Below are 27,959 nucleotides of genomic sequence, written 5' to 3'. Positions count from 1 at the left end.
ACCCGGTCCCAGATGATGCTTTTTCTCCTCTTGATGGAGACATCGTAAAGATGCATCCAATAAAGGGCAATTCCTTGAACATGTTACGCCCATTACGGCAGAAGCGATTGCATTTGTTATTATTTGTATTCTTTGCATCTTTATGTACACAGCGGTCATTGTACATTTCACAGGATCATGATATCCATACCTGTTGACAACTTGTTTGGTGAATCGCCGTATACCGAATATCGTTATATATACAGTGGCAATAATGAACAATCTCATCGCTCATCTCTCAACGGAAGGGTCATTTGCGCTCGACGCACAGGAAGGGGGTTAACCTCGAGGGGTTTATAGCTATTATGGGGCCGGTGCCACTGGCGTGAGGAAGCCTTTGTGTCGCCGTCCGGCGAGGTGAGTCCTCCCGCTTCATGCCCAGCCTGTCCCGCCTGCGCTCTACAGCGCCCACAGACATTGACTAAACAATTTCACGCCGAGTTAACCTGGGGGGCAGGATTGGAACAGAAGCCAATTCAAATTGTTATTTGCGGCCGGCTTTAGTGCAGTCTGAGAAGAGAGATTGGGGGTTGGTATGGAGCAGTCTATGGCATGACGGGGAGGGAGTGTGGGGGAAAAAGGAAATGGTCGTGCACACATGTTCCACGGTTATCGGCTCCGATGTGGCCAGGGATCGTTTAATTTCACCGTAGATGCTCATTGAAGGTCTTGGTTAAAAGCGAGATATTTGTGCACAATTGTGAGGAGGAAATGGCAGAGCCAACCCAGGCATGAACAAAACGTTCACGTGTATTTTTTTACCATGAGCATTTTGCTCATAGATTGTAATGTGGAATTTAAAGGCAAAGGAATATCAATTCTGGGTATAGAGTGTCGAGCAACAGAGAGAGGAGGGAGGAGGCGGGCCAAGCCCCACACACGTATGTTTCATTGTCCCCTGTGTGTGAAGTGAATTCACTTTAAATCCCTCTCATAACACAAGCACATACACAATGCCAGCAAAAATGACTCTATAAGCCAGAGGGCCTTCCTGACACAAATGGCCTATGTATGTAAAAATCGTGATTCTTTATAGTACATAAAACTCCCATAATGTTTGTATTGTACTTTTTGACCTTTAAATGTCAAATTCTGAAGGTTGTTATTTGGCCATTAATAAGGGCAATGGCAGCTATAATAGGCTCGCTGATGCTGATGTGAATTACTCTTTGGGAATTGACTTGCAGCCATTGCCACCTACATGGCTCACCTTGATTTCTGTAATTGCTTTACCAATGCCAAAATGATTTTAACAGTGAGTAAAAAACATCTAATCGCCATAGCTATTAGGCGTCCAATTGTATTGACTGGCCTTCGCAGCACTCAGCTCTTGGTTGGAGACATTAACAGTGTTTCAAAAGGTTCAATTCTTTACGAAGAGAGACGGACATGCACTCGCACCCACGTTCACAAAAACAAAGACCCCCCATATAGCTTTCAATAGACTGTTGGGACAAGTGCTGTTAGTGAGCACCTATCAAGGATTGAATGGCACACGAGGGGGTGGGTGGCCAGCCCCCACGCTGTCCACCTTTGTCTCCCCAGTAGTGATGTTGACACATCGCACAAGATACTCATTTGAGGCTGAGTCGATCTAGGGAAGGAGGCCCAGGACCGGTTCAGATAATTGTCACTGGTTTGGCCGTGAGCGGTAATCGACCTCGGATCGCCGGTTTCGTAGCGCAGCGCGCCAACCGTTACACCACTGCACCCCACATGGCTTTGACTACACACACTCACACCTACACACACTCACATATGAGCCTGCCAGGGTTGCCACTGGACTGGCGAGTAGACTGATTGTGTCTGTATTGGAGCTCACGTGCATTTCAGTACAAGACGCTTATGTAAGATACAACAAAGGAACCACATGGCTCCTTATTTCCCAGACACTGGACTGCACTTAACCGTCTTATAGCAACACATGGGATATGTGAAAACGAGTGGGAATTACATCACATTGTATTGTATAGTATGGGTCTCTATGTGACTGTGGGTCTCTGGACCTTAATGTTCAGTTTTATATGGCGCAGTGAATGCTGGATCTCACAGTTGCTGAGGTACCACAGACAAGCTAGAAGGCAGCCCAGGTGGTGATCTGCCACAAACAATCGCCCAAGCTCTGAAGTTCTCGATAGTCTAAGATCTTTTCATCCAATTAATGAGAACTGTTACACATGTTTATACATGTGGGAGGAAACTTAGAGTACCCAGAGAAAACCCACGCGTCCGAGGGGGCAATGCTCTTATCCCATAAAGAAGCAACAGATGAGATTATTCCGCACTTCGCTGTATCACATTCTACTGGCAAGCCAGGTTATGGCACCACCATGCCCACTGGAAGGGAGTTTTGCAACATTTGTGCGATCCACCAACCCTTGCCTCCACGGTGCTGGATTACAGGCATGCGCCACCACCGCCCAATGGAGTCCATGGGTCTCTGTGCTGGTCTATGCGAGTCTAATTCTGACTGCTGTGCAGTGCAATCCATGGCTCACATCGCCCAACCAATGCAGGGAGTAACATGTGGAATCCATCTGGTGACCCCGGGCGCCATCAAATTGCTTTCCCAGCTCAACATATACATTTCTAAACTCGCTCGTTGCTTTCCAAAATTCTTAACGAAATAATCTCGTGTATCCATGTGCGCGTGGTCACCGTGCTTGGCACCAGAGGGGAAGCTGGCAGACAGGGACATGCTGCTGCTGGTGGACGGGCTGCACGAGGCCGAATTCCACAAGCCCGACCATGGCGACACCATCGCCTCCTTCTTGGCCGTGCACCTGCCTGCGTTCCCCCCACGCCTCAAGCTGGTGCTCACCGTCCGCACGGCCAGCCAGGTCCGCCCCCTGGCACGCGGCGCCCCACCAATGCCCACCGCCCTACCAATACCCATCGCCCCTCCAATACCCACCGCCCCACCAATACCCACCGCCCCACCAATACCCACCGCCCCTCCAATGCCCAACACCCCTCCAATACTCAACACCCCTCCAATGCCCACCGCCCCACCAATACCCACCGCCCCTCCAATGCCCAACACCCCTCCAATACCCACCGCCCCTCCAATACCCACCGCCCCTCCAATACCCAACGCCCCTCCAATACCCACCGCCCCACCAATACCCACCGCCCCACCAATACCCACCGCCCCTCCAATACCCACCGCCCCTCCAATACCCACCGCCCCACCAATACCCACTGCCCCACCAATACCCACCGCCCCTCCAATACCCACCGCCCCTCCAATACCCACCGCCCCACCAATACCCACTGCCCCACCAATACCCACTGCCCCACCAATACCCACCGCCCCTCCAATACCCACCGCCCCTCCAATACCCACCGCCCCACCAATACCCACCGCCCCTCCAATACCCACCGCCCCACCAATACCCACCGCCCCTCCAATACCCACCGCCCCACCAATACCCACCGCCCCTCCAATACCCACCGCCCCTCCAATACCCACCGCCCCTCCAATACCCAACGCCCCACCAATGCCCAACGCTCTACCCAAATACACCGCTTGCTATAGACACGCGAATGTGGCCTCTCGGGAAATTGGAATATTCCATTTTATCCTCACTTCCGGATTAAATATTTATAACACGTTAATTTGTGCGTATATTTATTATGTATGAGCTAATGTAGAATTTAACGAATACGTGTGCCACTTAAAAAATACATGTTTTTGTGAAACCTAGTTATAAACGATTATTGCCCCTTTTTTTATTACTTTGAAAGGTACACGTTAGCTGCCACAGGGATGTTTAGTGCAGACAACTGCTTGTGAATACAAACGTCTTGCTCCATTAGCACGACTTAATTTTTCAATGTTTTTACCAAACCTCACACATGGCTCCGTTCGTCTCGTGTTTGTTTACCTTCGTCGTCCACTTCTCCACAGGATGTGACGGCGCAGCTGCCGTTCCCGGAGATCCTTCTGGACCCAGGCCTGGGCGGACCCGCTAGGGCCCCCGAGGTGGCAGGCCCCGAGGACGACCTGTGCAGCTACGCGGTGCGCCGCGTGAGCGGAGGCTGCCAGACGCAGACCGGGGTGTGGCAGGCGTGGAGGCCCCCAGGCCCGGACGGCGCCGAGATGACCCAGATGGCCGACATGGCCCCACGCCTTGCGGCAATGGCGCATGGCTGCTTCCTCTACCTCCGTCTGGCCCTCGACCTGGTCAAGCAGGGAAATCTGTCACTCACGGGGCCTGGGTCAAAGGTCAGAGTGACCACTGACCCCTATGTGTACAATTCACTGGCAGTGTTCTCTGCAATTGTTTTAATTATTACTTCTTTGCTGATAATTTTTGCAACACAGCAACGATAGCCACGGTGGCGAGATGTTAACTACCTCACCTGGTAGACAAGAGGTTGGAGGTTTGATCCCAACCCTGACTCCTGCTGTATATTTGGAGTTTGCTTGTGGATTTTTCTCCGGGCCTGGTTTTTCCCTCCACACTTATGGATACGCGTTTAGAATATATGGCTGCTACAAATTTTCACGTGATAAGACACTTCATGGAGCTATCACTTGTGTGCCAGGTCGCTTAAAAAAATGAGATACATAGCTCATTGGGCCTTACCTGATAAAATAAAATAAAACGACAGTTGATATGTTAGGGGTGCGATGGTTTTGTACTATCACCATTTTCTACCAAATTATTTAGAGAGTGCAGTTTTAGGATGCAGTGCAGCTCGGTATCTGGCACCTGTGATCATTTCCTGGCCAGTGATATCTTCCAGCCTGCACTGACTAGCATGGTGAAGTATGGTCAAACAACCCTCAACAACCAACACGGGATGGGGAGGCCTACATACAGCAGTGGATTGTCAAAGGACTCTAAACAATAAATGATAAAGTACCTTTGCAAATGGCTTTTCGTCTTGGTGAGGACACACGCTCTGCCTCTGCCAGCAAGCCTCAACATTCGTCCCTGTGCCCGTTTTCAGGAGCTGCCGTGCTCCCTGTCGGAGCTCTTTGAGCTGCAGTGCAACGCGCTCTTCCCAAAGCGGGCGGACTTCATGCGCGTTCTCCCTCTCCTCAACGTGGCACTGGCATCCCTGCAGCCCCTTAGCGAGGCGCAGCTACTCCAGGCACTGCGCGCCGGCCACGTGGGCCCACCGCCCCCCGGCAGCCCCGCCGCCGACTTCCCGGCCGTCTTGGAGAAGGTGTCGCCGCTGCTGGCGCGTCTCGCTGACGGCACCCGCATGTTCCGACACCCGGCACTGCGCGAGTGGCTCGCCTGGAGGCAGGATGGCAAGAGCAAGAGGTTCCTCTGTGAACCCAGGTATGCGGCTCTCTGGCGGCATGCTCGTCTGCGTGCATGTGTGTTTGAGCGAGCATGTGAGCGCGATGCTGCTGTTTGTACGGTCCGTGGTGGGTAAGCGTATTCGCATGACCAAGCACAGTTGAGCGTAGTTACGACAAGAAGATTGAAACAAATGTGCTTCTTTCCTAGTGTTCAAATCCAATCAATCCTTCAGCAAGTTGGCTATGGTCTCTGTTCACCTAGTAGTAAAACAAGATTTACAGCTGCACATTGCCTAAAGTCTATTTGAAGAGAGATATATATACTGGTTTACTGCTTGTGTGGTAATGTGTGGATGCCCTAACATTTCAACAAATACTGACCAAAAGACAATTGGCTCTCTGAATAAAGAGACCCTGCCTGGAATAACGTGAGCAATTTGTGCGAGGCATGTCGCTACCTTCACCTCCGTGATTAATGGTCTGTACCAGGCATGTTCCACTACATCAGCACCGACATGCACAGGGGTTGAGTGTTAATTGTCGAGAACAGTCGATCACTTGGGGTGAGCGGAGGCTCGCCTTCCCCCCCCCCCCACCATGGGCGTCTGGATCTGCCACTACACAGGACCCATCACTCTCTGAGTGGATGTAGAAAAGACAGTAAGCATGCGCTTTCGGTTATTAGCACATTATGCTGTGTTTCATGCAGCGATTGCAATAAATAAAGCGTACATTTTACTGCTTCCTGGAATTGCGACTTTTTTTTACAATGCACGAATGATGGGGTGACACACAGAGTCCTTCGCCATATCGGGATGTATTTAATTGAAATGACTAACACTTTTGTTTTTGTTTGTGTGTGTGTGTGCGCTCGTGTTTGCATGTGCTCGTGTATATTTGGTCAGGAGTGGGCACGCACTGCTCGCCATGGCTCTCTCACGTCAGGGCGGCACACTAAGTCCAGAGCAAACCTTGGAGCTGGGACACCACATCCTCAAAGCACACATCTACAAGGCGAGTCTTCCACCCACCCTCCCCGAACACACACACACCAGTACCGATCCCTTTCCACGGTGCTATCTATAATTCATATCCTGAACCTTTCTCTTAAGCCCAAACATTTTGTTTCCCCGAACAAACTACACTGATGAGTGATGTTGCCATTGTGTTCTTGTCGTCGTACGTGGCTGAGCAGCTCTGGTGGCTGGTGTCATATCACAGCGCTGAACCTTTTGCAGCTGTGTAGAATTCGCAGGCGATTGTTTGGATGATCAATGTTACACGTGTGTTATTTATACTGTATTTTATTTAGCTAAGAAACATGTTTTTCAGATCTTGGTTGATTTTAATGGCTGCATTATTTATTTTCCTACCCCAAGATATTCTTAACCATACTTTCTTTGCACCCTCAAGTTGCCCTTGCAAAAAGAGGCATTTGCCTCAGTGGATGTTGCCTGGTTACAAAGTAAAGTTGATGTGTGTGCGCGTGTGCATGCAGGGTCTTAGTAAGCGACCAGGCATCTCATCCAGTGTGCTACAAGCCTTGTGGGTGGCGCACAGCACCGATGGCCTTTCGGCAGCCCTTACCTCCCTTCGCAACCTCTACACACCCAACATCAAGGTGCGCCCCCACCCACAATCATTACAATTACCGTTGACTCCATCGGTGAGCTGAACTTCTTCTCTTACCTATAAAAGGCATTGTTTGTCTGTCTGTATGTTGGTGGCCGAAACTTGCAAAGGATTTGGCTCGCAAATCGTGGGGTTAACATTTAAAAAAAGTATCCAGGTACCACGCCATAAGCCCCGTGTTGAGCCAGCGCTATTCCGATTTCGCGTCCGTCACATTTAAAGTAGTTTAATAAGCGATTTAGTGCTGTTTTTGGTTATTTATTAGCTAGCGCATGCTCGACCCAACCAACTCACACGTGTTCGGTGGGGCGGAGGGCCCCTGCCAAGTCACGCGCGTTCGGTGGGGGTGAGGGGGGAATTCTCTTTTGCGTGGACACTGCAAGGTAACACACACAGATTTACAGCTCCCTTCAAACATTTATTACCATGTCTGTTTACTCATTATAAATTGCCTTTTATAGGTTAGATTTAATGACAGGGATTAACCAATGTTTTATGACAGTTATCCTAAGTAACACGATTTTTCTCCCCGACTACTAACTGCTACTATTAAATTGTTATATACAAAATGCCTATTATTCCCCACTATCTTTGCTTTAGCGACCACATCTTTACGTGACTGCATGACACTTATGCACACGTTTTCTCTTTGAAAATAGGTACTTTTCTAAATACTGTATCACTGTCCTGCTCACAAGAATCAGGTTCGAGGGAAAGAATAGCCTTTTCTCTATTCTTGAGTCATGAGCAGCCATGTAATATCACTTACTGCGCAGGGGCAAACCAATAAATATTCTCATTGCTATTACGTCTTCATTCTATCATATTTACACTTGCCCCCTCAGTACGGGGGTTGAGCAGTGACGTTATGTCAATTACGCTTGATTGGGTCGATAAGGGCGGAGGAGCGATGCTCACAACAACGAGCGGAGCGCCGGGTGGCTAAAGCACAGCAAGTTGGCACAGTAGGGGGCACAGGTGGTGCATCAGCCAGTCATCTCGGTCATCTCAGTCAGTCGACCCGTGGCACCTGGGTCTGCCCCGTGACCTCCTGCCAGCGAGCGTTCGACACTTCACGTGGCCTCAAGGTGCACATGGCCTGGCACAAGCGTCGTGGTGACGTCACTGCCATTTAGTGGCGAATGGCGGTTGTCGTTATAGTTCCATGTGCTTGTGAGTCTGTGTGTGTGTGCGTCTATGTGAGTGTGTAAGTCAATGTGTGTGTGTGTGAGTCGATAAGTCAATGTGTCTGTGTATGTCTATGTGTGTGTGTGTGAGTCAATATGTGTGTGTTAATCGATATGTCTGCGTGTGTAAGTCCATATGTGTGTGTGTAGGTCGATGTGTGTGCGAGTCTATGTATGTGTGTGTGAGTTGATATGTGTGTGTAAGTTGTGGGGAGCGGTAGTGTAGCGGTCAGCGCGCTGCGCTATGAACCTGGCGACCCGGGTTCGATTCCCGATCACGGCCAACACCAGTGACGATTATCTGAACCGGTCCCGGGCCTTCCCTAGGTCGACTCAGCCTCAAATGAGTACCTGGTGCGATGTGTAAACATCGTCACTAGGGAGACAAAGGCGGCCCGGCGTGGTGTTGGCCACCCACCCCCTCGTGTGCCGTGCCGGCCTTCATAGGTGCTCGCTAACAGCACTTGCCCCTACGGTCTGTTAAGGCTAAATGGGGGATCCTTGTGTGTAAGTCGATTTGTGTATGTCATAGTCGATTTGTGTGTCTTAGTCGATTTGTGTGTGTCTTAGTCGATATGTGTGTGTAAGTCGATATGTGTGTGTGTGAGTCGATGTGTGTGTGTGAGTCGATGTGTGTGTGTGAGTCGATGTGTGTGTGTGTGTGAGTCGATGTGTGTGTAACTTCGTGTGTGTGTGTGTGTGTGTAACTCCATGTGTGTGTGTAGCGCCATGTGTGTGTAACGCTATGTGTGTGTGAGTGTAATAAATGTCTGTGTGTTTGAGTCCATATGTGCGTGTGTGTGGAAGTCGATGTGTTTGTGTGTGTGGGTCGATATCTGTGTGTGTGTAAGTCGATGTGTGTGTGTCTTTTTCGCCCGGGCAACGCCAGGTACTTCCCGCTAGTTTAACCGTAAACAGAAGCCCCAAGCTCGAGTGAAGTCACTTATCCAGTCTCTTGGCCTTATCTCATTGCCCTAGCCATGGCACTGAGCAATACCAGCTAGGGTTGTGTTTATTCAGTGAGCTGAGTGTCTGATAATTAGTTGTGTAACTGAGTATTGATTACATTGAGTTTATGGCGCTTTCATGTTGCGCCTGAAACAGAGTTACAAAAATCTCTTCTTGAATCGAATCGCGGCACCAAATCATGGAACTTCATCAAACCGTGATGGAGGCAAATACCTACTTTAATCATCCAGGAATGTCTGCCCTTAACGCTTGTGACGTCACTCCACATCGACCAGCCCCCCTCATTAATATTCATGAGCAGGTGACGTCCTCCAAATGGACACCTCCCCCACCCCTCCTCATTAATGATCATGAGTGGGTGACATCACTCAATATGGAGTGCTCCCCCCACCCTCACTAATAATCATGTGCAAGTGACGTCACTCCACATCGAACAGCCCCCCTCATTAATAATCATGCGCAAGTGACGTCACTCCACATCGAACAGCCCCCCTCATTAATAATCATGATAAGGTGACGTCCTCCAAATGGACACCCCCCCCATTCATAATAATTAGTGGCTGACGTCACTCCACATGGGAGGCCGAGGCGCCTCCTCCCCCCTCCTCGGCGTCAACTTACAACCCTCACTACAAAGGCAGAACCCTCACGTCATGTGATCTCCGTGACGCTATTGAGACATCAAAGTAAAAAGGACGTCATGATGAACAAGGGATTATAACCTTGAAATGAAATAAGTCTATGTCACCGCGCCCTTACAAATTGCACACGCATTAATGCAATGAATATCACGTCACGGTCTGCTTTTCGCTTACAAGTTTCAGATTTACTGCAATACACCCGTCCTTGGACGGACAAATGCTAGTTGCTATATGTCTAACATGAGCTTACCACTTACATTAACTCACGGCACGATGGTGACTATGACGCAGTAGAAGTCACACGTTGATTATTAAGAACAGAAATTTGCTTGGGCAGTGCCAGGTGAGGGAGGGAATGCAGCCGAGAGAGCGTCGACAGTGGAAATGGAGCAATGATGTCATGGTCAGGCTGCAACCTGGATTGCTACATCGCAGGACCGTGTGAAGTTGCAACTGCTTCGCCAACCCTTCCAGAAGTGGATCGACCGCGGCCGACGATGACGATGGTATTCACACACACACACACGTGTGTGCGCGCGCGTGCGTCCGGTTCCTCGTCAGGTGTCGCGGCTGCTGATCTTGGCGGGCGCGGACGTGGAGAGCGGCACGGAGGCGCTGTCGGGAGCGCCGCTGCTGTGCGTGCACGCTCACCTGGGCCACGGCGACGCTGTCTCCCTGCTGCTGGATGCTGGCGCGTGCCCCGACGGCACGGGCGCCAGTGGCGTGGCGGCGCTCAGCCATGCCGCCGCCGCGGGCCACACAGACGTTGTCGCCAGGCTCTGCCACGGGGATGCCCAGGTTGCCCCCCTCTGCTCACTCGCGGCGCATTTCCGTGTCGGGGGTGGCATCAATCCTTCGATTAGTGTCGCCGCTTAAAGTCACGAGACCGCTTAGGGACCAAATCACGGGGAATGAGCTCAATCTCGTCAGCTCTCAGAAGCTGAACGGAGTTGAGCCGAGTTAGTGCCTGGATGGGCGAACGCATGCGTACAACGGGTGTTATAGGCTGTCTTCACCAACCTTGCGAGGATCGGTGTGAACTGTGGTCAAATAATCCCCACGACTCGCACGGCAATAGGAAGCCTTCATCCAGCAGTCGATTGACTAAAGAGCTGTAAAGCTACACGCATGATACAGTCATGTTTTAAGGCATCGTTAATAATGAGTGTGTTGCAAAAAAAAATCCACAAATTTCTGTTTTAAAGTATTCCTATGTCTGTACGGGAACATGAATTCGCACCAACATCTATACACATATTACCTGGCAAAGCTCTCATCCTTTGACACGTGTTGGCGCCGCAGGTGCCGCGCATTGACCGGGAGGGCCGCTGTGCCCTGGTGCACGCCGCACTGCAAGGCCACTTGGCCACCGTGGAATTTGTGGCCACCATGGACTGGAGCCAGCCAGATGAGCCAGATCAGCCGGGTCAGCAGGGTCAGCCAGGTCAGATCAGCAAGAGGCAGGCGGCCCAGCAGGCGCTCACCGCCGCTGCCAGCATGGGCCACGTGGAGGTGAGCAAGTGTTCCCGCTATTGGGGCTAACCGATCGTCCTTGCCCACGCACGCCCCCACTCCCCACCCACCCCCTCTCCAAACGCACGCTTCTGCAGGATGTACAAATGGAACCCATCTGGCATCCCCTGGTGCTGACGAATGGCTTTCTGAGCTCAAAATACAATTATAAACTCACCCGTTGCTTTTCGAATGCCGGCAACACGCACGCGGCAGTTTTTAGCTCCGCCTGATGGCTGGGCAAGCGTAGCAGATGGCTCTAAAATTACTTTATGTGTGGAATATTTAGGTGCCATGGTGCAATGATTAGTGATCCAGAGGTCACCGGTTTGATTCCTTCTTCCCGTGCGGTATTTGAGACGATGTTTCTAAAATCGCCCTACCGCCGCCCACCCAGCAGCGTGACTCGTACACTGCAGTCGATCGGCAGGTCATGTGCAGGTGGGGTATATTGTGGGTACGCCCACCTCTTCATACACGTCTGCTCGACCAAATACCTTCTGGAGTGGAGGTCCTTCGGGTAGCAGTGGCGTGAGCAAAAAATTTCAGGGCTGCACGTTTACATTTTATGTGTGCATTAAAAAGACTGCACATGAGTGTTTAACACTGCCGTATAGCAGCACCCTATTCGTAAGGGTGATATTTTGGACAAAGGCCCTTCAGAGCATTGCCTGAAATATCAGCCGAATGTACATGTTTCAATTGTTAGGCAGTATTAACAATAAATCAGATTCATTTTTAATTCATGTTTAAGCACCACTGTCGGTGTATTCCCTTTTTGCTTTGTTACAGAATATGTATATGCGTATTCACACCCATCTCCAACACTGGATTCATGATTTCTGTTGCCTAGTGAACGTGTAAACTGCCTTTTTGTGGACGTCTTGTGGACGTGTGCACTTATGCACAAAGGCAAAGATCCCCCGTATCGCCTTAACAGATTGTTGGAGCAAGTGCTGTTAGCAAGCACCTATGAAGGTCGGCACGACACACTAGGGAGTGGGTTGTTCCCAGCACCACGCCCAGCCGCCTTTGTTTGCACATCGCGCCAGGCGCTCATTTGAGGCTGAGTCGACTTACCAGTACCTATTCAGATAATCGTCACTCGTGTTGGCCGTGAGGGAAAAAGAACTCGATGTAACCAGGTTCGTAGCACAGCGCACTAACCGTTGCACGACTGCTCCCCACACTTACGTACACACACACACACTTGCGCCTCTTTCTCCCTCGCCTGTTGGGACAAGTGCAGAAGAGTGGAAACCGCACGCATGTTTCATTGCAATGGGTTTTCCCATGACACAAGTGCACAGTTGTCGGAAATGCTGCGCCCACTTTATATCCACAGGCAGAAAAAAAAACACATGTGGAACAGCAAGCAAACATGAGGCAGGATACTTTTCAAATAATCCACTTACATAGCATAAACCGAGTGCTTTTCCCTTTCAGAGAGCAGCAGGTGAATAAACGTTCCTTGTGCCCTCCACCAGGTCGTGGAATACCTACTAAGTCTTCCATCACTGTCAAGCGAGCACGAAGAGGAGGAGGAAGAGGGTGGGGAAGGGAGCCGTGTACAGATCGATGCCTTTGACACCCTGTGGGGAGAAACAGGTGGGATTTTTATTGATCCCAGTCATGGCTCCTCCCAAACCACCACTGTGCCATGGCACTGACTGTGCTGTTAAGTTCATTCTCGATGTTTTCAAACCTTGCACTAAGAAGTGTGGCATCTTTTTTTCCCTTTTGCCATTCCCTGTACATAAGCATTTATGTTTTGCGTTTTACTGCAGGTAATTAAGCCAAATCCAGTTCCAAAGTCCTGCGAATCGCCGAGTGCACACACGTACATGGAAGGTCATTTTCCCCGGTTGCTGAAGTTTGTGCAACATCTGAGCCTGGCAAGTTGCCAAACCCACAGACAATCGAAGTAGGACTACCCAATTAACGCTTAAGCTACACAGTGAGGGTTGGGGTACTCGTTAGACGAATAGCTTCCGTGATTAGGCCGGTTGCATCTACTGCTTGTGCCCCATGATTTATGAAAAAGACTCAATCTGCACCTACCACTGGTTTCGGTGTTGGCAGTGGAGCGAGCCATTTCTGTATTGTGAACAAATGGAAATGGTTGCGCTGCCTGACAAAGTCACCTTGAATTTGGAGGGCTTATAATAATCAATATTTTGTGGTGGTGGTGGTGGTGGTGGTGGTACGTGAAAATGCTTGTGAGGAGGCGGAACGTGGGGGCCGACTTGACGGGGACAAATTGCAGGCACTCAGTGGATGGGTGGACTGTAATGGGATTTCATAACTCAGGGCGGTGGCAGGAAGATGGTTGGTGTGCGGGTTCCCTGAGGGGCAGCCTGCAGCATCAGGCAGCGCTGCCTCTCTTCTTTATAGCTTGGGTCTGCGTGACCTCACTTGACGTCCCATGGCACAGCCACCGCGTGTAACATTGGAATGTAAATGTTGCGTTTTATTGAAGTCGCCACTTCACTTTTGTCCAGATGCATATTTTTATCTCTCTCGAAATGCTTGTGCTGAGAAATGCCTACAAAAAATGATTAGCGCTTACAATTTTCCATTTCACCCTTTTGCTGCTTGCCTGCTGTATTTTGAACCCTGCCTGCAAGCTCCGAAGAAATCTTTAAAGTCGTGTAGATCATTTTGATCCCGTGTCTGCCCTCATTCTGACAAACCTTACATATTCTTGCCGTGCATGCTAAAGTTTGACTAAGGTTATCCATAAACAACTTTGTGACGCCCGTGGGGAAGTGATGGAGGGCTGCAGTGCATTGCAATGGCGTGTGATGTCGCCCCCCCCCCCCCCCCGGGTTACGACCACAGCGCTGACGGCGGCAGCGGGCCGCGGGCGGCTCTTGGTGTGCGAGCTGCTGCTGGAGCGAGGGGCGTTGCTCTCCCAGGCCGGTCGGCGAGGGGTCACGCCGCTCATCAGCGCCGCTCGGCAGGGCCACTGGCAGGTGATGAGTGCCTGTCTCCCCTCTCGCTACCTCCCGCTCCTGGCGTGGGTGGCAGAATGTGCTCAAAGGACACCGAGAAAACTAGTGACCTCATGGCAAGCACGTGATTCCTGATGGCAAGCCTAGGCTTACGGTGTCCAGCTTTGTGTGAACAACGTTCATAATTTGCCTTCAAGCTCACATAAATAATGCTCATTAAGGGTAGGTCAAGGTTGGACCTAGCTCACGTGGAGTTTGTAACGATGAATCGATTCTTCAATAAAACTAAATTATTATGTTTATGATGCAAGGCATAGAATCATGCATGTGAGAAATTGGTTTCGTCTTTACGATACATGTGACCATGCAATAGGGTAACTTGACCCCGTGCAAACTAAATTTACCACAATTTAAAAGAAAAATAATATATTTGATTTGTGTCGTTATGCTGAACGTTACAGTTCATCAAATTATGAGAGGGGTGAAATAATTTCATGCTTAACCAATCATATGTGAAAACGATTAACCCCTTGTATGTACTCGAATATGAACAGCACATGTTTTTGTTTGCATTCTGACCACAAGTATTGTGGTTAATGCAGACATGATTCCTTGTTAAAGGTTTCAGTTTGGTGTTTTAACATCTTAACACAGCTGTTTTGTTGCCAGAAAAAGGGGAAAACATTCTCATGAACAGCGCATGTTAAGGTAATAGCTGTTTAATCCAAGATAGCGTTTAATCTGTTATCGCAAACTTGTTACTAAATGTCCTCGGTACCCCTTGTTTCCTTCCAAGACTATCCAAAAAGGACTTTGCCCTCACTCCTTGTACCCTGGTTCCAAACTGAGACTTTGGTCCCACTGTGTATATGGATCGCCGGATTCTGGAGGACTAACGCACGACACAGAACCTGTCCGCCTGCCCCATGTGCCGTGCACACAGGTGGTGCTGCTCCTCCTGCGGCGCGGGGCAGAACCAGACGCGCCGGAGAGGCGAGGCCGGACGGCGCTCATGGCGGCCGCTTGCGAGGGCCACACCAACACCGTGGACGTGCTCCTGTCCAGGGGTTCGGTGCACAACGTCGCGTCACCCCGTTCGCACGACACACCGCATGACACACCACGCACCACGCACGGGCATTCGCCTAGCTCTGATGCCGAATAAACGTTACGCGGCCGCTTTTCCAAGCAGTGGAGACTGCTTTGTATTTGTCGTTGAGTGACCGAATAAGGATTTCTGCCGACGTGGCACTTGTTTAAATACCTCGACAACTCGCCACCTCATCTCAACCTTTGGAAGTTGTCCCCTTGTGGCACAAGGTAAACACTTTACCAGCCTGCAAAATAAGAATTAATGAATAAGTAGGGGGTGATTCTGCTCTGGTTTTCCCAATGAAGCAACTTTAAAGTGATAATTGGTTTTTTACCCTTCTATCTGGCAACAAAACTGACACCTTTTTACAAGGAGTCATGTTTGCATAGACCGCAATACCTGCAGTCATAATACAAACAAAAGACATAACTCTGATAATGTGCACTGTCCTTGAAGTTGATTGGTCCACACCCGAGACAGCTTTCCTTAGAGCCTAGTCTCACATGGGTTGGACCATATGTTGCCAGATAGAAGGGTAAAAAACCAATTATTATATTTTTACTGGCAAATGAGGTTCCCATAGTGTAGAAACTTTAAAGTGCTTTGTCTGATGTATGATACCAGCACATGTGACTTACTCTGTTTGCAAAATTACATCACAGCATCTTTAATGTCCACTTTCATAGAAGCGTGTAGTATTAACAGTGAACACACCTGTATTATTAACCAGGGTGGACTGCTGGGCTCAAACCGCGAAGCTCTGCGTCAAGCGGAAACTGCGCTCGCACTCGTCCACGTCACTGCCCCACGTTTCCATGACAGCTCTGTGCCCTGTGCAACAAATGCCGATTGTCTTTGACGTTTTATTTTATGGCAGGTGCAAATGTGTCTGTGGCGGACCACGAGGGGCTCAGTGCCCTGAGCTGGGCCTGCCTGAAGGGCCGCCTGGCCGTGGTGCAGACGCTGCTGGCGCACGGCGCTCCGGTGAACCACGCCGACCGGAGTGGCCGCACACCGCTGGGCCTGGCTGCCTTCCACGGCGACGCCGAAGTGGTCAGCAGGATGCCATTTTGTTTACCAGTTTTAACGTGAATATACACGGAAGCATACTTACCTTCATTATTGAGGAAACGGAACTTAAATCATCGTCCAAACTACATTGCCCAAACTACATCGCCGAGGTTGGTTGATCTGGGTTAAAAGTTTCCTGAGAACGGCCGTTCCACTCTCTCGGTGATTGACTGCGAGGATGTTTCTGGGCCATCTTTTTGGACTGCATTGTAAATGCAAAATGTATTCCACCAGGTGCAGTTCCTGCTGGAGCATGGAGCCAATATGGAGCATGTGGACGAGAGTGGCATGCGACCGCTGGACCGCGCAATCGGCTGCCGGAACACGGCCGTGGTGCTTGCTCTGCTCAAGAAGGGTGCAAACCTAGGTAGGTGCCTGTGCACACAGGTTTATCATTCATAGCAAATAGTAAACGCATCATACTGACGTTTGGGCCGGCCATAGGTCTCGTTGATGTGCCTTGTGGTCTAAGGTTCACTCAGTAAAGGATTAAGCTAGTGTAGGGCCTGTAGGATATGTTATAAAGGGGCCCTAAATTAAAAAAACACATTAAAACACACATTTTTTACTTGCATAGTAAAGTTATTGTATTTTTTCATTTGCTATACAGCCAGATAATACGACAAATCGCTAACCTTAAACACCCAGTCATTCATAAAAGTTGAAGGCAGTATAGTACTATAGTAATAGAGCAAGTGCAGAATCACTGAACCGGAATTGATAGCTTCAAAGCATTTAGCGCGGGGCCCTTGAAAGTGCGGGGCCTGTAGCATATGTAGCTACTTTTGCTACTAGGACAATCTGGCACTGGTTTCACTCAAATGTACTTTCCAGTGCCCTCGTGATGCCATACAGGCTCGGTTACACATCGGGCAGTGTGGACTGTAAACGTCATGGCAACCAAAGGTTTGTCCACAAACAATACGGTGGGGGGAGTCGTGAAATGGTGATAGTTCACTGCACTATGAACCCTGAGACCTGCGTTCTATTTCTGGGCAGTTGTGATCTATAGGTGAAATGGTCCTGGACGGCCCTCACTTAACCGACCTGCACTGACGAGCGTGCTGAAGACCAATTAAACAAACTCCGTGGCCGACGCGGCCTGGGGAGGCCCTCATCCAGCAGTGGATTGGCAAAAAGGCTGTACTCAGCCTAGATGATCTCAAGGCCTATAACATTCAATTTCCACAGTGCTGTCCATTTCCTATGGAGCCCATAAATCATTTGAAGTGATCTCAAACGTAGCTCTCTATTCTCCACTTCTGCGGGCCATTCTCTGACACAACGGGTTGCACTGCTCTGCGAAATATCCAAATATATTAATCTCAAGATGTGACAATGATGGCACAATTCAGATAAAATAGCCTAAAATTCCCAATATAATTTATTGATTCTCTTTGGCAATGCTTTTGAGAAGAGGGAAGTGACACTGGCATTCAATGTCTCGTTTCCGGCACGTAGGCCCCGCCTCCTGGGCCATGGCGACGTCGAAGCCGGACATCACGGTGCTGCTGCTCAACCGCGTGATCGAGGAGGGGAACGAACTTTACAAGGTGGGGCACAGGGGTCTACTTGCCGACTGGCACAGCAGCGGGCGCTGCGCCACACACTCCAGGCTGCGACACTCCGAAATCCGTTACAGGTTTTTCATGGCGAACTCGCGTCGGGTTTGTTACATCAACAACTGTTATAATAGAGCCGTTGTTAAATGACGGCTGTGTGCCACACCTATCCTGAACTAATAGACGGCTCCACAATAAAAAGGGAGGGTGGTGTTGCTGGCTGGCCCTGTAAGGGACTGTTTATAACACAAAGATTTTTTTCAGCGATGACGGATGTTGTGGACTGAATGTTGTTAGATGGAGATAGCGTTGTCAGATGGAGATAAAGCAATCACTGTTGCAAGTAAAGAAGTTTTGTGAAAACCATTAACGTAAGAAAAAAATACAGCTTTAAAATCAACGAATTAATTGAAAAAAAAATAACGTCGGGATATGAACAGCAGTACCTACAAATAAGAGAAATCAGCTGGTGGGTGAAAAGGCATTATCTTCTATACTCATACTCTTTGGTTCTTTTGGTAAAGTCACGTAGGTATAAAAAAGTATAGATCACGACACAAGCGACCGTCATCAGGTGTGAAAAAAACACAGCAGGAGGACTGCTGCATTATCTTCTGTTTCATTAGTGCAGCTACTCATACCTCTGCCAAAACTAACAAACTGTGAATAACTTTAATCCTTGTCTTTGTTACTTAATGTTATTCTAGACATGACTTGCATTGTTCATGTTGTTTGTGAATGGTGGCACAGTATAGCAATGGGTACTACAGGCACACTGCTCAGAATGGGATAACCACACGGATCCAGGAGGGCAACCGGTTGTGTTATAAATGAAGACTAAAATGGTTCCTGAGTCCACTTCACAGGGTGGTCTTCACTTCTGGGATTTAGCAGTCTTGGTATCAATCCCAGGCCTCTGAGCTTTCCCGGGTTCTCTCCTTGAGCATTTCTCACTTTACACTCAGGCTCCCTGGGAGGCTACGGTTAATAGACAAGTTCTTGCTGCAATGGCTCACATCTAACCGGTGTGGAGGAAGTCCTTGTCGAGTCCTGCCGCCCGAGTTAGAAACTAGCCCTGTACGGCACCGTAGTTCGTGTCTCTGGTAGCGTAGTATAATATTTGTTTGGTTGCTAGTCATCCCTCAACTTTATACTAACACACAAGACACAACCGCATCGTGAACCCACCTTTCCTCCGCGCTGTGGTTGCAACGCCGAGCGCTCTGTCATGCCATGTTGGTGCCAGGGTGCATTGTCGATGTTTCTCTTGGGATTTCCCTGCAAACCAGGCCATGGATGTGAGCTATTATGAAATCAAAATATCATCCCCACATTACACTCTCGTCTTGTTTCATTCGTTTCAAAGTGGAGGGAGTGAAAGTCAAAGCTCTCGCAGCCTTCACAGCTGCCTCGGTCGTCAAGATGTCGTTTTCAAATGTTTTATTGCTGTCCTGTGTACCGGTGTCCGACGTGCTCTCATGATATTTTAGCTCGTGTAAAATATAATGACACGAGTTCAGGTTGACGAGCACCGCAAGATATGCTAAAACTTGCCCCTAGGATGTAAGGGGCTAATTTGTGGACCTTTCTCTTTTGTGCATGCGAGCAGTCGGGGCGGATGAAGGAGGCAGCTCAGCGCTACCATTTGGCACTGAAGAGGTTCCCCCGAGAGAGCTTTGGGGAGGAGATGGGCACCTTTCAGGACCTGCGCGTCACCCTCTACCTCAACCTGTCTCGCTGTCGCCGCAAGCTCAATGTGAGGCCCCATCTCGTCACACCCTGCCCCACTCGTGCTCACCCTCTCAGCCACCCTGCGCAGAACCACCATTCCCGCCGTCCTTTCTCCTCTACTGTCACGTCTCCTAACGAACCTCATTTTGCCTGACTACAAGCTGCCATCTGCTGTGATATAAATTCTTATAATGCAATTTTTTTTTCCCTGCTGACCTGGCAGAGACCTGCCTGCTGAGCCAGACAAGCAACCACTGAGCCACGCGGCAAGACTGCTCACGTAATTTGTCCCATAATGAAAGAACAATCTCTCAGAATTACTGCAGCTTAGCAGGCTTAAGTGCAGGTGTCTCCAGAGAGGTGCAAATTGTTTTCAGGCGTGGTTTCCGCACCTGAGCGCTGTGCAGCTGGCGAGTTTGGGGGTGGCGGCATGTGGTTAACACCGACGACGCTGTGCACCCCGTGTGATGCTGCCAGGATTATGGGCTGGCGGAGGAGTTTGCTACCAAGGCCCTGGAGCTGAAGCCAAGGTCGCACGAAGCGCTGTACGCCCGGGCACGTGCCAAGCGCAGCAGCAGGTGACGTGCCATTTATTGTGGGCATATGGTCATGGTACATGCAGAAAGCATTCCTAATTTCCACGCAGATATGTTTAATGCCGAGACAAATTTGCACTGCGTTTTTAGAAACACCATAAATTAGTTTACAGATTCATAACAAAAATGTCACGAGCTACGTTCACGATCGTTTATTTAGCGTGGGTACGAATGAACCTGCTTTTTTACACATGAGTACGTGACCAATATTAATAACTAGGTGAGAGTCCAATAGTACAAAAGTCTGATTTGCAAAAGGTACATAGTGATCACATTTCGCAGACAAATATAAAAATAACAAACGGTGTTCCGCAACGTTCTGTGCTGGGTCCAATTTTGTTCTTATATTTAAACAATCTTGGACTAAACTTAAATCGCTCAGAATTACATCTCTTTGCTGATGACACTATAATGCTAGTATCTCCAAACGAAGTCAAACAGGATCTCTAACATGATTTGGACTTGATTCATTATCAATTGTCATCACTAAAATTGCCTCCAAATCCCCCATAAAACTGAGATCATGCTTTTTTCTTGAAACAAAAATCTAGTTGAATTCCCTTCACATATTACGGATATCAGACACAACATCATTCAACAAACGGAGTGCTTCAAATACTTCAGTTTACCGATTGATTCAAAACTTGCATTCCAACCCCATATTGATCACATCTCAAAGAAAATCAAATAAAAAATTAATATTTTTATATACAGAAATCAACATTGTTTCCCCATTTGTTTTCAGCTGCAAATTATTAAAGCTAACATCCCACCACTTTTTGACTACTCTGACTGCTTACAGATCAGCTACTAACGGCACACTAAACCCACTTTATCATTCTGCTCTTCAATTTGCACTGATTGTACCATACAGGACCCACCATTCAGACCTCTACTTAAAATCCAGTCTCACATCACTTGATGCATGAATACATCTCCATTAGACCCTGTTCATCCATAAAATCCTGATTGGCAAATCTGTACTATACTTAGCTAATTCATTCACCCCATTGTCAAACCAAATAAATCTAAAACGTTCATCTAATTTCCTTTTTAACTATCCCGAAAATAAGAATTGGAATAAGCCTTTGACGTTGCAGTACCAATCTTTGGAACAACCTTGTTTCCTCCCTTAACATAGTAAATCTGCCTTCAGAAAATATCCTGAAGCAGAATATTAGCACTGGATATAACCACATTTTCAAATGTGATTTGTAACTTTGATCCTTGCCCATGTATCAAGAGTTAAATTGTAATGTGCAATTTTGTTGAGGGAATGTGTGTTGTCTTGGTGTGGTCTGGGACTGTTTTTGCTGCCTTGCTTAAGCTTGCATGTAGTGTTGAAAAATCTGCAAGAATGTATGCACTTTAAGTAACTTTATTTAAATTGAGTGACTTGTTTACTTTTTCTCTATTTTGCACTCCTATCGTGTTTTTCTATTGTCTGTTGTAACTTGCTGACCTGCCCCTACTGGAGATCTGAGAAAAAGATCTTCAGAGCTCATCGGATTCCTCCAGTCTGGATCAACATTCTGATCCGCTAAGAATGTCAAATCAAAGTGATTTCCTGCTCAAATGAGCACTGAGGTGGTGCTCATTTCCTGTTTTCCACCCTGAGCTAGTGGTGTAAATTCTCCTTTCCTATGGCAGGGGTGAGTCCATCCATAGGAGAACCACAAATTTCGATTTAAAGCTTTCGTGACTGCAGGGATTCATCTTCTTGGTTTTTCGGTAAAGTCACGTAGAAGGGAAGTAATAAAATAATAAAAATAAAACATAATAAAATAATTCTCACGACGTTTCGGCCACAACGCAAGCAGCCGTCCTCCGGTGAAGACCAGGTCTGTCTGTTTTATTTTTATTATTGTATTACTTCCCTTCTACGTGACTTTACCGAAAGAACCAAGAAGAGGAGAACCACAGTTAAGTTCTCCATAAAGTGGTCTATTTTATCAACCCCAGAGGGATGATGGGCTGAGTCAACCCCCAACCTAGATTTAAACTCACAACCGTCCAATTGCGAGCCGCTCGTTCTACCGCTGAGCCACCTGACTGGGTTGCTAAGGATATACAACATGAAAATGTTTCTTCGGTGCAGGGAATAAATAACACATTTTTTTTAAATTCCACAACGTGGAAATCATGTTTCTTTGCCACATATAAGTCACATGTATAAGAACGATTATAGCGATGTCTCACAGCCGTATTACAATGCTGCCCTGCTTAAATCCTTATCCGGTAACTGAAGAAACCACCATATTTATTTCTAAAGGAAACATGTGCCGTGTACAAACACTGTTAGGCTGCCAGTGAAAAATGTACCGAAGCCTTGTGCGGTATGTCAGGCAAAGTAAGGGTCACAGCAGTCCAGCAGAGCATGCAGATCCTTCTTGCCCCATATGTGCACATGTTTTTACAGACGTGATGAATATGCTTGTTACCCCCCACCATCCCTGGTAGCGCTTCTATTAGATTGTGTGTATCTGTGTGGTTTTGTAAGAATGTGCTGGGTGTGTCTGTGAGAACATGTGGGGAGCATGAGTGTTGCGGTTAACGTGCTGTGCTATCAACCCGGTGACCCGAGTTGGATTCCCGCTCATGGCCAACACCAGTGACGATTTATCTTAACTGGTCCTGGACCTCCCCCCTAGGTCGACTGAGCCTCAAATGAGTACCTGGTGCAGTGTGTAATAAACATTGCCACCAGGAAGACAAAGGCAGCTGGGCGTGGTGCTGACCACCCACACCCCTTTGTGTGTCGTACGAGCCTTCATAGGTACTCACGCACAGCACTTGCCACAACAGTCTGTGAAGGCTATGTGGGGGTCTTTGTGTGTGCCTGTAGGGAGCATTATTGTTGTGGTTAGCATGCGGCGCTATCAACCCGGTGACCCAAGTTCGATTCCCACTTGTGGCCAACACCATTGACGATTATCTAAACCAGTCATGGGCCTCACCTAGGTGAACTCAAGTTTAAATGAGTATCTGCTGCAGTGTGTAAACATCACCACTTAGGAACCAAAGGCGGCTGAGCGTGGTGTTGGCCACACCACCGCTCTCATACACCGTGCCGGCCTTCATAGGTGCTCACTGACAGAACTTACTCCAACAGCCTGTGTAGGCTCCATGGGGATCCTTGTATTTGTCTGTGTGTCTGTATCTATATGCGTGTGTCTGTGTCTGCATTTGCGAGCTCAGGCAGTTCCTCGCGGCGCTCGAGGACCTGCAGCACGCGGCGAGACTTTACCCCGAGAACCGTGAGGTGGCGCGCCTCCTGGCGCGCGTCATGGACGAATGCCGGCAGCAGCAGCAGCACATCGCTCACCAGGAGGAGCCGGCGGAGGAGGAAGAGGAGCCGGAGGAGCAAGAAGCAGAAGACGATCAAGTGGCTGCCATGCCAAACGAAGAGGTCTGCTACCCGGGACCCCCCAGCGCAGAGCAGCGCTATGGCGAGCGACAGGGAAGGGGGGACGGCAGTTACCCGGAGCCCATGTTGCAAAGGGCCGTGTCCATCGCATACGGAGAGTTTGACTGTGAAAACGCTTCTCCCCCGACCACGCGCATTCTGCAGCGCTGCCGGTCGTTTGTGCTGCCGGACGAAGACACGCAATGGCACGGAGGTCTGCAGCAGGACATGAGGGCCAAGTGCCAAATAGGGACTGACGTTTGTGGACAGGCGGAGATCAGGCGCGGGCTGCAGACCCTCATGATGCCCCGTTCACGACACGACTCCGGCCGCGGGGACCAAATGCTGATGTCGTCGCCAGCCCCCATGCAGTGGCTTGGGAACAGAGACAATGGGTATTCTGACATGGACATGCAATACGAAGCGCCGGTCTCCGCCCTGCACAGGGCCGCGAGCTACCAGAGCTGCAACGTGCCCATCTGCCAGCAGAAGGTGGACCTCGCCGGCAACAGGCCCTTGCAGTCCGTAAGGTCCTGTGGAGAGTGCATCGCTGACCAATACATGGAGATGAATGTGCCACCTTCTGCTATGTTTGGCTGCGGCGATGTTCAACAGTGCATGAGCGGTGGGGCTTATGATGTACCTGACCATCAACAGAGCAGCAGTAAATCTAGATTGTGCGGTGACCTCGGAAGCAACGCATACAGCTGCCCCGTTGGCATGGGCCCTTCCGAGTTGCGACGCCTCAACACCACCCTGTGCCCTTCGTCCCTTTTGTCTGTGAATGCTGGCTTGCGCGCCTCCACCCCCTGCCTTGCCGAAGGAGGCGGCCGCTCCTATAGCTGCAACCAGCGAGATGAGTTTCGCACCTGTACCATGCTGGGCCCCCGATCGTCCAGGACAGAGGAGCGCCTCTCCATGGAATCCCCTCCGTACGGCCAGTGTGACAGCAAGGGCTATTCCAGGCCCTTCATGGGCATAGCGGACAAGAGGGTGAGGACGCAGCCGTCCCTCCAGCAGTCGTCCCTCCAGCAGCCGTCCCTCCAGCAGCCGGTCCCCTTGTCCCAGTGCCCGCCGATGCCAACTCGTCAGCAGAGTAGGGGCTGGCTCACTTCGTCCGTGGACCTCATCGTGTCAAACCCAGCGCCCTGCACCAGTAACGATTATTACAACAACGACGACCACGGCCTGTCGTCCTCGGCAGGAATGTGGCAATCGGAGAGCGTCGCTCAGTGCGGTCGCCCGAACGGAGGGGCCTTCAGCTGGCAGGCGAGCGAGCCGGACCCGTACGCTCCGCACCCCCAGAGCGGCAGCGGCGGCGTCGTCATGCCGGGCAGGCGGTTCGCGCGGGAGAGCTCGACGTGTTACGAAGACGCTTGCGGGATTTACGACTACCAGGAGAGCGTGGGTGCAGTTGTGGAGCGGGTGGTGAGGCAACCGAGGCCGCCCTGCCGCTCCCCTCTCTTGCCAAAGCGTCCTTTTGTCGAATCCAATGTTTGAAGGCGTCGCGGGACATTTTTTTCCCTCCCATTATTTTTTTGAACTTGGTATTGAAGCAGAGTTTGACTTTAAAAGTTTACATTTACTTCCATGCCCATCAGTATCGACTTGCGTTTACCTTAATGACCTGTTTTAAAGAATAAATCGTGTATTGTTATTTAAGACAATGGAGAATGCAACTTAAGTCAGCCATATTTGTAATATTGTAATATTTGTTGTTTCGGAGTGCGGGGATGGGTGGCGGCGGTGAGACGGAGTCGGGACTTTATTTCTGCAGTTGAACCACTGTCAACTTAAAAGGAGTTTCATTACAATTAATGTTCATTCCTAAAAATATAAATTTTTGCTTTTGTGATGCCAATGTAAAAGCATTGCTTTGTGAATTATAGAATTAGTTTTACGGACGATATCCCTCGATTGTAAAATAATGGGTGAGCTTGTTGGAGCCACATGCCGTAAGTGCTGGTGATGGGCTTTTTCCCTCTTGTCGCTGTTGTCTGCTTGTGAAAGCTGCACACTGTACTTTCAGTCTCTTGAATGATTGTAAAAAATGTGGAAATATTAAACTCCATTTTGGTTGCAGCCATGAGATGTGTAAGGGCATCTGCCAGCCATCTGAGGAGATGCTTGCGGTGTGGAGCTGGGTGTGGAGTTAGTTTGGAGCTGGTGTGCAGCTACTGTGGAGATGGTGTGGAGCTACTTTGGAGCTGGTGTGGAGTTAGTATTGAGCTTGGTGTGGAGCTACTGTGGAGTTGGTGTCGAGCTGGTGTGGAGCTACTGTGGAGCTGGTGTGGAGTTAGTATTGAGCTGGTGTGGAGTTAGTTTGGAGCTGTTGTGGAGCTACTGTGGAGCTGGTGTGGAGCTACTGTGGAGCTGGTGTGGAGCTACTGTAGAGGTGGTGTGGAGCTATTGTGGAGGTAGTGTGGAGTTAGTTTGGAGCTGTTGTGGAGCTACTGTGGAGCTGGTGTGGAGCTACTGTGGAGCTGGTGTGGAGCTACTGTAGAGGTGGTGTGGAGCTATTGTGGAGGTGGTGTGGAGTTAGTTTGGAGCTGGTGTGGAGCTACTGTGGAGCTGGTGTGGAGCTACTGTGGAGCTGGTGTGGAGCTACTGTGGAGCTGGTGTGGAGCTACTGTGGAGGTGGTGTGGAGTTAGTTTGGAGCTGGTGTGGAGCTGGTGTGTAGCTACTGTGGAGCTGGTGTAGAACTCGTGGGGCTGGTGTCGAGCTGCTGTGGAGCTGGGGTGGAGCTCCTGTGGAGAGCTGGTGTATGTATGTTGAACATCGTTCGCACCGTACGTAGCCAACCGTGCTAATCGGAGGTGCCGCGGAAGGACAGCAGAGTGGCCCATCGGCTCATGCTCTTCAATGTTATTTTATTTTTTATTTTTACGTTCCAAAAATAAATAAAGCAACTGTTTATTATTTTGTCACCCACTGTACCACAAGAGCACATTCATTATTGTGCGGTTTGTCGTGATTGCAGTTGGTAAATGTTGCTACAAGTTGAGCCCGCCACAAAAATCTGACAGACGTATCAACATCCATTAAACTGGCTTACATATTGCACAAATCACATCCACGTTAGGAAATATCAAAGGCCCGTAGTGGTAACGGCAGCAGCAGCAGCCTGCTTTACAAGCCCGGCCACCCCAGGTTGTGCGCTCGTATCAGGCAGGTAGGTGTCCGCAAGTTGCTTTGGACTTTGAGCAGAGTTGGGGGGGGGGATATGTGACTCTTCCCCGCACACCTTTATCCGGCTAGCGGAGGTCCGTGGGAACCACGCACCCTGCTCGTCCTGCACACGTGCTCCCCCCCCTCTCTACTGCTCCCCAGAAACTTACCCCTCCTCGGACCCTCTCCAGACGCAGCTTCCCGGCACGTGCTCCCTTCAGGTCCCTGGCTAGGCTGTGTGTTTGGTTTCGGAGGCGTTGAGGACAGGCGAAGCGGCGGATCAGAGCTGTGTGGAGGAGTCCAGCCAGGTGAGAATCGCAACCGTCATCTTACTGCAGGGACCCTAACACCAAACAGCAGCCATACGGGGGCACAACTCATACCTCGCACACAACACACGGCGACGTGAACTGCAAATTATGTTATGACTGTACAATGCGCGTGGAATAACACAGTTGGGTTTTCATCGTGGGCCCCATGCGCATGGTTTTGAGCGGTATTAAACGCCACCTGTAAAATCACCGAAAGTTGCGTCGTGTCTGGGTTTGCGCCGACACCGAACTTGTGTGTTTAGCAGCGAGCGGAATACCTGTGTACATTTATTCCAAAGGCCACATGTTCACTAAGCCGAAGTCTTCATCGTGGAAGAGACCTGCTGCTTTAACGTACGCGGAACGACGCGTCGGCTCGTTGTGACGCGCGTGATTGAGTTGGTGGGGGGGTCATTCTCGGCCGTGAATAAGTATATCAGTAACGATCACGATCCTCCCGATAACGACGAGCGCACCGCTTCAGCGACGACCATCGCAGTCCTCCATTTCACTTCCGTGGGGACTCTGCGCGCACCGAGGCCGCCTCAATGAAGAAGAAGAACTGAAGAAGCCAACACTCGGACCCACGGGGAGGCGCTCCGAGGCCCTCAGTTTTTGAACTCGGGCAATTCCCCCCCGCCACTCCTGAATCAAACAATCCATTTATTGTAGTCTGAAGAACTTCACTCTGCTCCCCCGTGCCTCGTGATCCCAGTGATGAGCGCGAGAGGTGATGCGGAGGAGGAGGAGTCGCCTCCTGGTGGTTGCTGCGCCCTGCGCCGTGAGATTCACGTGGGGAAAGTGATGTCGATCACGGCGCTTCGAC

The 27,959-nt window shown here is 49.7% G+C and overlaps 1 protein-coding gene across 7 annotated transcripts in view; it reads left to right on the top strand.

Moving 5' to 3' along the window:
* The window catches only part of LOC144934409 (protein TANC2-like), a 115,967-nt gene extending 88,629 nt beyond the window's left edge, over window positions 1-27,338 (top strand). For all 7 annotated transcript variants that reach the window (XM_078860137.1, XM_078860135.1, XM_078860136.1 and 4 more), the window contains 16 exons: window positions 2,713-2,879; window positions 3,950-4,267; window positions 4,999-5,336; window positions 6,205-6,313; window positions 6,798-6,920; window positions 10,290-10,526; window positions 11,031-11,240; window positions 12,728-12,848; window positions 14,082-14,215; window positions 15,138-15,261; window positions 16,165-16,340; window positions 16,593-16,725; window positions 17,820-17,911; window positions 19,530-19,676; window positions 20,129-20,229; window positions 23,446-27,338. In XM_078860137.1, the coding sequence (XP_078716263.1) occupies window positions 2,713-2,879; window positions 3,950-4,267; window positions 4,999-5,336; window positions 6,205-6,313; window positions 6,798-6,920; window positions 10,290-10,526; window positions 11,031-11,240; window positions 12,728-12,848; window positions 14,082-14,215; window positions 15,138-15,261; window positions 16,165-16,340; window positions 16,593-16,725; window positions 17,820-17,911; window positions 19,530-19,676; window positions 20,129-20,229; window positions 23,446-25,153 (4,238 nt within the window). In that variant the 3' untranslated portion in view covers window positions 25,154-27,338. The remainder of the gene's footprint in view (window positions 1-2,712; window positions 2,880-3,949; window positions 4,268-4,998; window positions 5,337-6,204; window positions 6,314-6,797; window positions 6,921-10,289; window positions 10,527-11,030; window positions 11,241-12,727; window positions 12,849-14,081; window positions 14,216-15,137; window positions 15,262-16,164; window positions 16,341-16,592; window positions 16,726-17,819; window positions 17,912-19,529; window positions 19,677-20,128; window positions 20,230-23,445) is intronic.
* The last annotated feature ends 621 nt before the right edge of the window (window positions 27,339-27,959 follow it).

Source organism: Lampetra fluviatilis, chromosome 10 (assembly GCF_964198595.1).
Source record: "Lampetra fluviatilis chromosome 10, kcLamFluv1.1, whole genome shotgun sequence".
Taxonomy (NCBI): Eukaryota; Metazoa; Chordata; class Hyperoartia; order Petromyzontiformes; family Petromyzontidae; genus Lampetra; species Lampetra fluviatilis.
This window is presented reverse-complemented; position numbering and strand designations above follow the sequence as displayed.